The sequence below is a fragment of the Poecilia latipinna genome, unplaced genomic scaffold (genome assembly GCF_001443285.1).
Source record: "Poecilia latipinna isolate Pla-1442-1.1 unplaced genomic scaffold, P_latipinna-1.0 Scaffold417, whole genome shotgun sequence".
Classification (NCBI taxonomy): domain Eukaryota; kingdom Metazoa; phylum Chordata; class Actinopteri; order Cyprinodontiformes; family Poeciliidae; genus Poecilia; species Poecilia latipinna.
In genome coordinates this window covers 429,420-439,598 of record NW_015113033.1, presented here as the reverse complement: position 1 = coordinate 439,598, position 10,179 = coordinate 429,420, and the positions used below count along the sequence as shown (strand labels likewise).

Genomic DNA, 10,179 nt, shown 5'->3' with positions numbered 1-10,179 from the left:
CTGCGTACCCCCGCTAAATCTTTTAGGGGAACGCAGTACCCGACCGTACCCCCCTACTTTCACCCCTGGTTACACTACGATCATAAAAGGCTAGACTCCATCTTGGACCACTCTGCCTTCTCCTCTGCCATTAACAAGGTATACGTGTTGCCTTCACCATGCTAGGTGACTGAATATATTGAGTTGCTGTTATGCGATTGGCTGGATTCCATACATTCAACAGGTCCACATGATAAAGTTGCCGCTGAGTGGTATTGTATTGTATTACTGATAATTACTCCCCGACACCTCAGCTGGTGACTCCAAATGGGGATGCTAAGAAAAAGACACCTCTGGTTGTAACTGGATATAGATTAAGTGCAGTTAAGTCATAGGTGTACTAAGGACTCAGTGTGCTGCTTCACATAATATCCACAACTACATTACATCAAAGATCAGGTGATCCTTTTCTCCGACATTCAAGTGTCTTGTGACTTGTACATAACACACAGCTCTTTTTCATGAAAACGATTTGCGAAAGAATTATGTCAGCAGTTTTGGAAGCACCTGAGCCTCGACTAAAGCTGCCACCACCTTGCGTTTCCTCCATCCAGGCCTGCCGAGGGTTGGGCCGATGAGGTGGAGGGTCCAGACGGGTCATCCTGAGTTTGGTGGGGTGACTTCGGATCGGCAAGTACTCCTCGTCGGTACTAACGGAGCAAGTGAACTCTTCACTCTGGTCACAAGAGCTGTTTGAAAGATTGACATATGTAGACATGGGACGGTGAGACTTCAACGTCAACACAACCAAGACACACCAGAAAAGTTGCAATGTAATGTTTGAACGTAGAATCAGTGTTTTATTACATAGGACTAGCTGCTAAACCCAACTTGGTAGAACACTTAAATTACACATATAGCCCTTAAAATTAGCATTTCTAACTCATCCAAATGTCCCGGTTGTAAAGGTTTCTCACCTGTCTGTGGCGTCGTTGTCCTCACAAATGTAGAGCTTGCAGTCGGAGCTCAGGATGCACAGAAAGGTCTCCTCATTACGCGCCTGGCCTCCATTGACATCACAGCAGCTGCTCACCACTGAAACAGTGTCGGAGTCCTCCTGTTTGGAAGAAATGGACCAATCAAAGTCGAAACACAACCTAGCTCTCAGTCAAAGACATTGATCTTTGAGGCCTGGGTCTTCAAGCAAAGGGTAAATAAAAAAAAAAAAAAATCCTCAGATGTGATGAAGATGATAGACGTAAAAGTACAGATGAGTTCAAAGTTAACAGCTCCACATATTTCTGACTGACTCCATCTCCTAGAATGTGATAGAGATTCTCCTCTCAGTCAGACGCTCACATGTTCACGCCGTTGATCAGGGTTACACTCTGAAACTTGATCCGACTCGTGGCTTTCCTCATTAATTTTTCAACATCCTATGTTTTTTTTGTTTTTTTGGTTTTTTTTACACTAAAACCAGTTCCTTTAACTGCCTTTTGCTAAAAAGGATTAAAAAAAACAGACCCATTCATCACATTTGTCAGTGTCGTCTTTTAGGAAACTACCATTAAAACTGAGAAGCTGTCACCATTTAAAAACAATGATATCCTGATTTAATGAAAAACAGCCACAGATGTCATTTTTGTTGTGAATGCCGGCAGAAGCAGCAAACAGGCAGTTTTACAGCTTCAGCCTGGCTCATCCTGCTTGCTGCACATTGCGCCTCTTTCTAAGAGGCTAGTTTCCCTGGAGGCCAGTAAGTGATCCAACTTCATTCATTTATAATAAGAGCAGCAGCTGCTGTCTTCCTCCACATTAACTCTGCTATAATGAGTCAAATTTTTCTTAATTTACTAAAAGGCAACACATTGCTGCACGATCCTATAATCCATTTTCATATTTGTCATAGTGTTCTGTCACACTCTCCCTTAACAAAACATCCCTTTTAGCACAACAAATATATATATATATATTGTTTTGTTTTAGATCTTATACATTTTAAAACTTAATCAATTATGTTGTTTTACAACTAGCCACACTTTAACCCTTCTGCCGCCGTGACCTCTGACCTGAAAAGAGCCTCCCCTGCCAGGCTTTCCTCCAATCCAAACTAATCCTATCAGTCAGCGCCTGTTGTACTCTGGTTTTACACAAAGCATCTCTTCTCCAGGTTACCCACAGTCCTTTCCTACCTTGTTGCTGCTGCTGCTGGTGTCTCTTTCCTCTGTCTGGGAAGAGATTGGCGTCAGCAGCGCTGCCCTGCTCAACCTGATCCCACCTCCAAGTCCAGAGCTTTTCCCAGTTGCATCCCCATCCTCAGGCAGGGGTTTCTGTTGAGGCTCGAGCTCGGTTCTTTCCCCTGCGCTCTCGTGCAGGTGCCGCTGGCGCAGGCACTCGTGGCAGCGGGAGGGGTCAAAGATATTGGGTTGGAACTTGGGGCATGTGGGCTCATCGCTGGAGTGGGACATGCCGAGTCCGGAGGGCAGGAGGGGGGAGGAGGGCTGCTCTATGGCTGCGTTCCAGGCGTTCTCAAAAATAAAATACGGTCCAATTAAAAACAAAAGAAGTGGAAAAATCTATAAAAGAGAAACAGAAATCATCTGGTGCATTCCATTAGTTATTTTCAATACATATCTTCTTACAGGACTGCAACTACTTTATAGTAGTGGCTGAGCAAAGAGTAAAAGTTCAGAATAATAATAAAAAAAAATAAAAAGAATGATTAATTTCATTGTTCATCCACAACATAAGGTTAGACTTGTAAATTTTCAGAGAGCATTCAGTCTGGGGACTCCCAGTTACTGCAAGACACTACATTTAAGCCAGTGTTTCTCAACCTGGTCCTCACTGACCCCCCCTGCATGTTTTAAGTATTTCCCTTCTGCCACACACCTGAATTGTATCTGTGGGTGATTAACAGGCTTCTGCAGTACTTGATGGTCATGCAATCATTTGAATCAGCTGTTCTGGAAAAGAGGCACATCTAAAACGTGCAGAGCAGTGGGGGCAGCGAGGACCAGGGTTGAGAAACACTGATCTAAGGTGACAAAAAATGTAAATGAATGAAAATTAACTTTATTTAAAAAGTCGACAACGTACTACTCAAATATGCCACAATTTGACGAGCTGTACCAGATTACAGGAAAAGCTAATTTGCATCTGCAGTTCCCTTGACAAGTTACAAAAATTGATAGAGAGAAAATATAACAATAGAAGTTGCTTTCTAATCACAATACACAAACGGTGACACACAGTCATGCAGTTTATGCCTTCATACCTGAGCAGTTTTTTTTAACAAATTTAAATTTTAGGTTGCTAGAAATGTTTCCTCCAACGAAGAAGACACGAAAAAAAAAATGTAATTACCAGAGCAGAGGGGCTCGTGCTGTTTGAATTTGAGGATAAAATGCTCCTCGGACCCCCGCCGGGAACAGCGGGGCTAGCTAACATCGGATCCACCCGATTGGCTGCTCTGACGGAGGCTGACACTGGAGCATCCATGGTGGATCTCGCTTATCGCACCGCTGACCCCGAAGCGCCCACGAGCCCAGAACCAACATGGTACCAGTGGGCCCCCGCCGGTTCCCCGCACTGGGGCGTTCAGCTGTATTAAATATCATGGGCTTTAGAAAGCGAAATGACACGAGCGCGGGCGAGTGACAGCTGGCACGCGCCCGGCTCGGGTTAACGTAAATAAGTAAACACAAGTGAGTTAGGGGGCGTTTAACGTACATTACAGAGCCAGGCTGAGCAGTAAATGTCGCTCTAAACATGGCGACATTTTAGACTACGCTCACATACAAAAAGGTATTAGTGAGCTTGAAGGAAATACACGACCGAGGCTCCGTTTCCTGACGCACCGCAGAGGATGTTGACTACAGCATCGGGTTTCCTAATTAAACAATAGTACGCAGAGGAACCAAATCCCAAGCGGAACAAACCGACTTTATTTTACATGTGACCCCAAACTTTAAGCATGTACAGTAAGATTTGTGAATTACATAAAAAAAAAAAACTCATAACTGTTGAAAAATATACAAGATATTTCCAGAGGCAAATACTGTAAGAATTCAAAATGGAGAATTCAGCTGAACATCTGCTTAAAACACAGACTCTCAAGCTGATTCTGACATAAAATGTCCTTTTTTTTTTGTCCCACACAACATTTAGTCTAGATGGTGTGTCTTCTTCCCCGTCTGTCTCCGCCTCTGTTTCTTGCTGGTCCTCCCTCCTCTGTGTACACCCTCCGTGACACCGGGTCTCTTGTCTGGCCAACGTCCTCGTCTGTCTCGGCCTTCCTGCTTCCCTTTCCTCCTCCGCTTGCTGGTGCACGAGCTGAGCGCCGTCGTGAGGGAGCGGATCCTGCAGCGCAAAAAAATGAGAGAGGGGCAGCAGATATGGCGTTAGAAGATTACATAATGGGTGTGTTGTTATAGGGAAAAAAAAAAAAAAAAAAACAGAAAAATTGTCTGAGCAAGTGTAGCTAATGTGTCACAAATGACAACACTATAAAGGCAGAAGTATGAAGCAATTAAAAGGGGATATTATGCATAATTACCACTTGAAATCTACTCATTAGGCTATAAAACTGGTATTTATTCTATATATTCCTTAAGCTTGAAACCAAATAGAAGTAACAAAACTATGATTAAAAATACATAATTTTATTTTCACAACTGCCAGCTTTTCTGGTAATTTTTTTTTAGTAAATACTAAAAGATGGTTAAGTTTTTCACTACAAAAAAAAAATATATATATATATATATATATATATATATATATATATAGTTTTATTTGTATTAAATTACAAAAGTGCAACAACAAAAGCTATTTACTTTTTCATAAACAATGGGGAAATTTTATTTTTACTTTTCATTTTTCTAATTGCTGAACATCTCATTGCATTTTGATAATTATCTTTGGTGATGATCTCCAAGCCTCCTCTAGATTCAAAACAATAACATGTTTTAAAAATGTTTAAGTTAAAACTAAATCTGGTAAATGTATAAATAATTTGAACCATCGTCCCACCAATTTTGACCAGCTTCAATAAGCTCAACTTACTTTTTGTTCATGATCAAGTCCCTTGGTTTTTTTGGCATTGCAAGTCTTTTCTCTTCTTCCTCCTTGTTGTTGTCCTCTTTCTCTTCATCAGCCTTCAAATCACAAACAAATACATGTCAGAGTCCCAAAGATAAGCACAAGAAATCGTGTCATACATAGAATAGTACGTAAACATTTACATCACTTGTCGCAGGTCTGAACAGGTGAGCTCCCGAGAGGTCCAGGTCACTGATGGTTGTCACGGTAACAGTGTGGTTCGGGTGGTCGTACTGAACAGACTCCGTGGTGCTGATCACCGCATCTTCAAGCTCGTCCTCTGCATCCGCTGCAGGAGAAGACGCAGACAAGAAGAAAATCACGTGACTGAAACGAACAAAAAATATTACACGTTACATTATACTTCCATTAAAACTCACCGAGAGCTTCTTCCCTCTCCTTCAACATCTTCGTATATTCCTTATGACGCTGAAAGAAAACAACAAGAGCTGAAAAGCTGCAACCCAATGCTTTTTCTGTTTTTTTCTTCTTTAATTACACTTACTTCTTCTCTAACTCTGCTTTGCTCCTCCTTTATTTTCTTTTTAATTTCTTCCACCGCTGCTTTTCTCCTTTCAATTTTTCGCTTGTGGAATCCAGTCAGATAGTCCCTGATAGAGAACAAAAACAAAAACAAAAAATAACGCTGGTTAGTAGTCAAACTTGCTAAAGTTAGCCGGTTTAATAGTGTCAGCCTGTGGGTTTAAACGTCACTACTGTACGTGGTATTCACCTACATGCACATTATTCCCTTTAATTTTATCAAAACGTTCCCGATGATAGCGTTAATATGAACAAAAACAAGAACATTCTAGCTATCATGCTAAGCTAACATGCTAGCCAGCTGGCTAACAAATCCAACATTTTCAGGGGGTGACGTAATATTTACTCACTGTCTGTCCTTGTCGTCAAACATCACGACGCATTTGTTTTCTCTTTTCTTTGAGCCAGGCTTGAACTTAGCCTTTTTCGACGCAGTGTTGTTGTTGTGTTTTGGGTTTTTCATGTTGTACACGTGAGTTTACGGAGTTTCACGGTTCCGTCACTAAAATATGTCCGGTAAGGAACACGCGCATGTAAGTCTGTGTTCCGCTAAGTCACGACACGTCATCAAACAACAACGAAAAATTTAATTTCTGTAATAAGTATAAATTAATGGTTGTCAAACTTTTCGCCACATATACCGTCATACTAATAAGAAATGTAAAATAGATCTACAAAAATACTTTTTGACCTTTGTGAAACTATTTGAGCTAAATTCAAGCTATAATACTCTACTGGAAACATGTTCTAGCTTATGATTGATTAGTGATTTTTGTTGTTGAAATTTCATATTTGATAAGCAAAACCAATCGTCTGGTTAACATGCCACCTAAACAGTTACACGCCTGACATATTTGGCCAAAAAATGCACTCATATAACCCAACAACAGGATATGTGCAAACACCTCATACCAACTGTTTGGCATGTTGGTGGAGGTGTGATGACAATGAGGGTTTATTTTGGAGTCTAAGCATCTCGCAGTGATAAACTGTGGCTTGTATTTTAAACAGCTGAAGCCTGGCTCATACTGGGTCAGGAAATTAAACTGTACAAGATGGGTTTGGTCCACATTAATAATCTGAAAGAGAGAGAGAGAGAAATAAAATATTGAACTTTACACAGCGTGCCCTGCTGAACATCTGCCAACACCCATCACAGTGTCAAACCGAGTGGCAATGTTTCCTCTCTTTGGCGCATTGCAAAGAGCTTTTCATAATCATTTATGTTTTTCTCCATTACATCCTCAAAGCTCAATGCTTTATAGTGTTTTTTATGTTATTGGTCAACAGGAAATAGCAGAAATGGAAGGAAAATGGTGCATGGATCACAGAGAAAAGATCTTTAACCTGTGTTTCATAGATCTCTATTTAGGCAACAAAATAAAAAAAACAACAACACACTGACTGTACAACTTTCTGCTGTTTTATTAGAAAACAATAAAATGAAACAAAAATTGTTCAAACAATAAAACATCTTGAGGGATGGGGGGGAGTAACAATTACATCAATAGAAAACTCTCGATACCAGCTGAACCATTGCCTTTCGTTCAATTCATTTAGCAGGCAGGGCAGCTAAATATACACAAAAATATTTTCAGTACTAATTAAACATTAATTTGTTTTCAATGGTGGGAGAATTTCCTATCCTTATTCTTGCACATCTTAAAGAAAAAAAAAACATCTGCGTGAAAGAAGTAACCCTTTCATGACTAAACAAGGGGTTACATTTGTATAAAAACAATAGAAATATCTTGATATTACAGTTTCCGGCCCTCTATGCTGCTTTAGCACATACAAAAACAATAACAACCGACCGACCAAAAGCTTTTATCTCACACAACCATTAAATAAGATACCCAGAGCGAAGAAACGACAACAAAAAGTGCCGCGTCACGTCGATAATTACAAGTAAAAAGCTAATTGAACAAAAAAAAAAAAGAAATTAAAAAGATACAACTTGTTGATGTTTTTTTGTTTTGTTTTGTTTTTTTTCTTAATGGATGCAACATAAGAAAATATTTGCTTTGTACAGAACATAAATGCTGTTTTGCTCGAGAGCTTTCAGATGGCCCTCATTTCCAGGGAACCGCCACGCTGCAGCAACGCGATTCGCCGGAAGGCTCAGACGGTTGACCTCGCCTCACCGACGCGTCAACGCGCATCGTCTCAAGCAAAGAACGTCGTCTTTTTAATCTACTGCTATGTACAACTTATATACAACTACTATATCGAACGCAACAATCTGCTTAATTGTGTTTTACTAAAACCGGAATTTGTTTTCTCGACATCTGCAGACGTCACAGAATCCCACGAGCCGAGTTCAAGCGGGTCTGCAGAGTTGAGTAAAAGAGTCGAATTTGAGCCCAACTCGTGTGCTTCATTTTCCTATATGTTGCTGCATGGAACAGTGCTGCCACTGCACAGTGTTTGAGGTAGATTAAGACGACACAACACTCGGCGCCACTCGGTTAAAACGAGCCGGTCTCCTCCACTCTCTGGGGAGCTTGCAAATTAAAAAGGAGGCAGCGATTTAACTGCTCATCACCGCGTGCCGATAATGACTGAAAGACTTTCGTCTCCTAAAACTGATCTGCACTGCATCGGCGTGTGATGCGTTGTCCTGTTTCTCTGGACCTGGATTGTTTCCTCTGGATCCATTTGTGGGCTCGTTTGCGGATGAAGAAGCTAAATTCTGATGTAGTTCCTGATTGGTTTGATGGTTTAAAAAGGAGGCTGCCAGTACCACTACTGTCCAGACGGTGGAGCCGTAGCACTGTAACAATAAATTAGAAAATGTGTAGGGATCATACATTTCACCCATCAGCCGTTTTCCCTATTCCGTGTTTTTTTTTTTGTTAGTTTCTTTTTTTGTTCAGTATGAAAACAAAAGTTTTAGCGGCGTTTCTTTCTTTTTGTCTTCAGGAAGCAGCGATGGTGGTTCCCCCGCTGAGGCGCAGCAGGATCTGCTGGCAGTCCTGCACCGACCGACGGTCGCCCGCCCGCTCCAGCGTCCGCTTGGCCTCGGCCAGCAGGCGGGCCCGGTGACCCGGCGGGGTCAGCAGGGGCATGGGCAGGTGGCGGCAGGCCAGGAGGATGGCGTGAGCTCGCTCCCGCTCCCCGACGACGCACACGCCATCTGACGGCAGCACGAAGGCAGGGAGGAGAAAAAAGAAATAATCAGTTTGGCTTTAAGTTTATACAGGACTCTGTTTCATCGTCACTGGTCAAATATTACTGCAGTAAAAGTTAAAAAAAAATTAAAAATAGCTTTGTCAATTATTGATAAAGTACTGGAGTTTGTGCTTTCAAAAATACTTCGGTATAAACGTGAAGTTTTTTAACAATGGCGTCTAGTTGGGAGTAGTTTGGAAACCAATTAGACAAGTCATTAATAATAATAATAATAATGCATTAGTTTAATATGTTTCTGGGTGCCAAAATATACTTCACAGTCTACGACAGCGTACTGTTGATAGAAAAAAAAGTAAATTTTGCAGAAAATTGCAGATTGATCTCAGAAATTTTCTGTAAAAAAAACTAAGTAGGAAATTTCTGAGCTCAAAAAGTTGAAAATATGAAAGAAATTTTGAGGTCAATCTGAAATTTTCTAGAAAAACATTAGAAATTTCTGAGTTTCAAAAGCTGAAAAATTTTGCAAATTTACTCCTCTTTTTTTCCTTTCTACAATGTCGCTAACACACCATCGTACATCACTACTCTTGTAGTCAACGTGTGTGTGTGTGTGTTTGCGTACCGGCCGAGTACGAGCCATTGGTCCTGCGCCGCAGGTTGTGCTCCAGCAGCTGGTGCGTCCTGGTGGGACTGGCTCCAGCTATCAGCCGCACCGTGGTCTCATGAAGGAAAACCTGGACAGAACAACCCGAAAAAAAGAAAAATTATAGTTAGTTTTACTTCACTGAAGACCTAAAAGCAACAAACTGCTTTAAATCCTGTGTTACCCAGGGAGCAGCGTGCACATGGAGGTGGATCTAGCAGTGTGTGTGTGTGTGTGTACCTTGTGTTGTGCCTGTCTGTAGCACTGTGTGAGCCTCCTGAGCGCGCTCAGGTCCCTCTGGAAACCGGCCAGCTGGGATCCGGGGGCCGGACCCGGCTCTCCGTTGCTGCTGCCTCCTCGCTGCCATAAACTGGTCCGTAACGTCAGCAGCAGATCACAAACGAGAAGCTCCACTCCCTTAAATAAAACCACAAACATCCACATCAGGAAAAAAATATATATAAAGAAGTTTGATTGAAATTTGGGGAGGGGAAAAAAAAAAAAAAAAGAGAAAACCCGATCACCAAAAGCTCCTGCAACCAAACCCCGGCATGCGCGGCAGAAATCAAGCAGCCATTGTGTTGCTGATTGTCAGCGTTGGGGCGTTGGGGCGGCGTGGCGCGGATCGGAGAGGCCTCTGTACTGCACTGCAGAGACATTGCACTCAGACTGAGGATCATGCAATGCAACTACAATGCACCACAGCCACCTCCTTCCACCCACACTGGACACACACACACACACACACACACACACACACACACACACACACACACACACAC

The 10,179-nt window shown here is 41.9% G+C and overlaps 3 protein-coding genes across 3 annotated transcripts in view; all 3 read right to left on the bottom strand.

The window, feature by feature from the left end:
• Positions 1 to 350: 350 nt before the first annotated feature.
• LOC106950681 (uncharacterized) lies at positions 351 to 2,795 on the bottom strand. Its single transcript, XM_015037691.1, has 3 exons — positions 2,172 to 2,795; positions 957 to 1,096; positions 351 to 728 (listed from the first exon to the last, which is right to left on the bottom strand). The coding sequence occupies exons 1-3, from the start codon at positions 2,445 to 2,447 to the stop codon at positions 428 to 430; spliced, it is 717 nt and encodes a 238-aa protein (XP_014893177.1). The 5' UTR covers positions 2,448 to 2,795; the 3' UTR covers positions 351 to 427.
• Positions 2,796 to 3,902: 1,107 nt separating this feature from the next.
• nol12 (nucleolar protein 12) lies at positions 3,903 to 6,165 on the bottom strand. The gene is made up of 6 exons (XM_015037728.1): positions 5,973 to 6,165; positions 5,585 to 5,690; positions 5,460 to 5,508; positions 5,223 to 5,368; positions 5,044 to 5,135; positions 3,903 to 4,341 (listed from the first exon to the last, which is right to left on the bottom strand). The coding sequence occupies exons 1-6, from the start codon at positions 6,083 to 6,085 to the stop codon at positions 4,146 to 4,148; spliced, it is 702 nt and encodes a 233-aa protein (XP_014893214.1). The 5' UTR covers positions 6,086 to 6,165; the 3' UTR covers positions 3,903 to 4,145.
• Positions 6,166 to 7,596: 1,431 nt separating this feature from the next.
• The window catches only part of srebf2 (sterol regulatory element binding transcription factor 2), a 22,171-nt gene continuing 19,588 nt past the window's right edge, over positions 7,597 to 10,179 (bottom strand). Inside the window, exons 18-20 of the mRNA XM_015037726.1 lie at positions 9,638 to 9,814; positions 9,377 to 9,488; positions 7,597 to 8,758 (exon numbers count right to left, since the gene is read on the bottom strand). Of these exons, the coding sequence (XP_014893212.1) occupies positions 8,541 to 8,758; positions 9,377 to 9,488; positions 9,638 to 9,814 (507 nt within the window). The 3' untranslated portion in view covers positions 7,597 to 8,540. The remainder of the gene's footprint in view (positions 8,759 to 9,376; positions 9,489 to 9,637; positions 9,815 to 10,179) is intronic.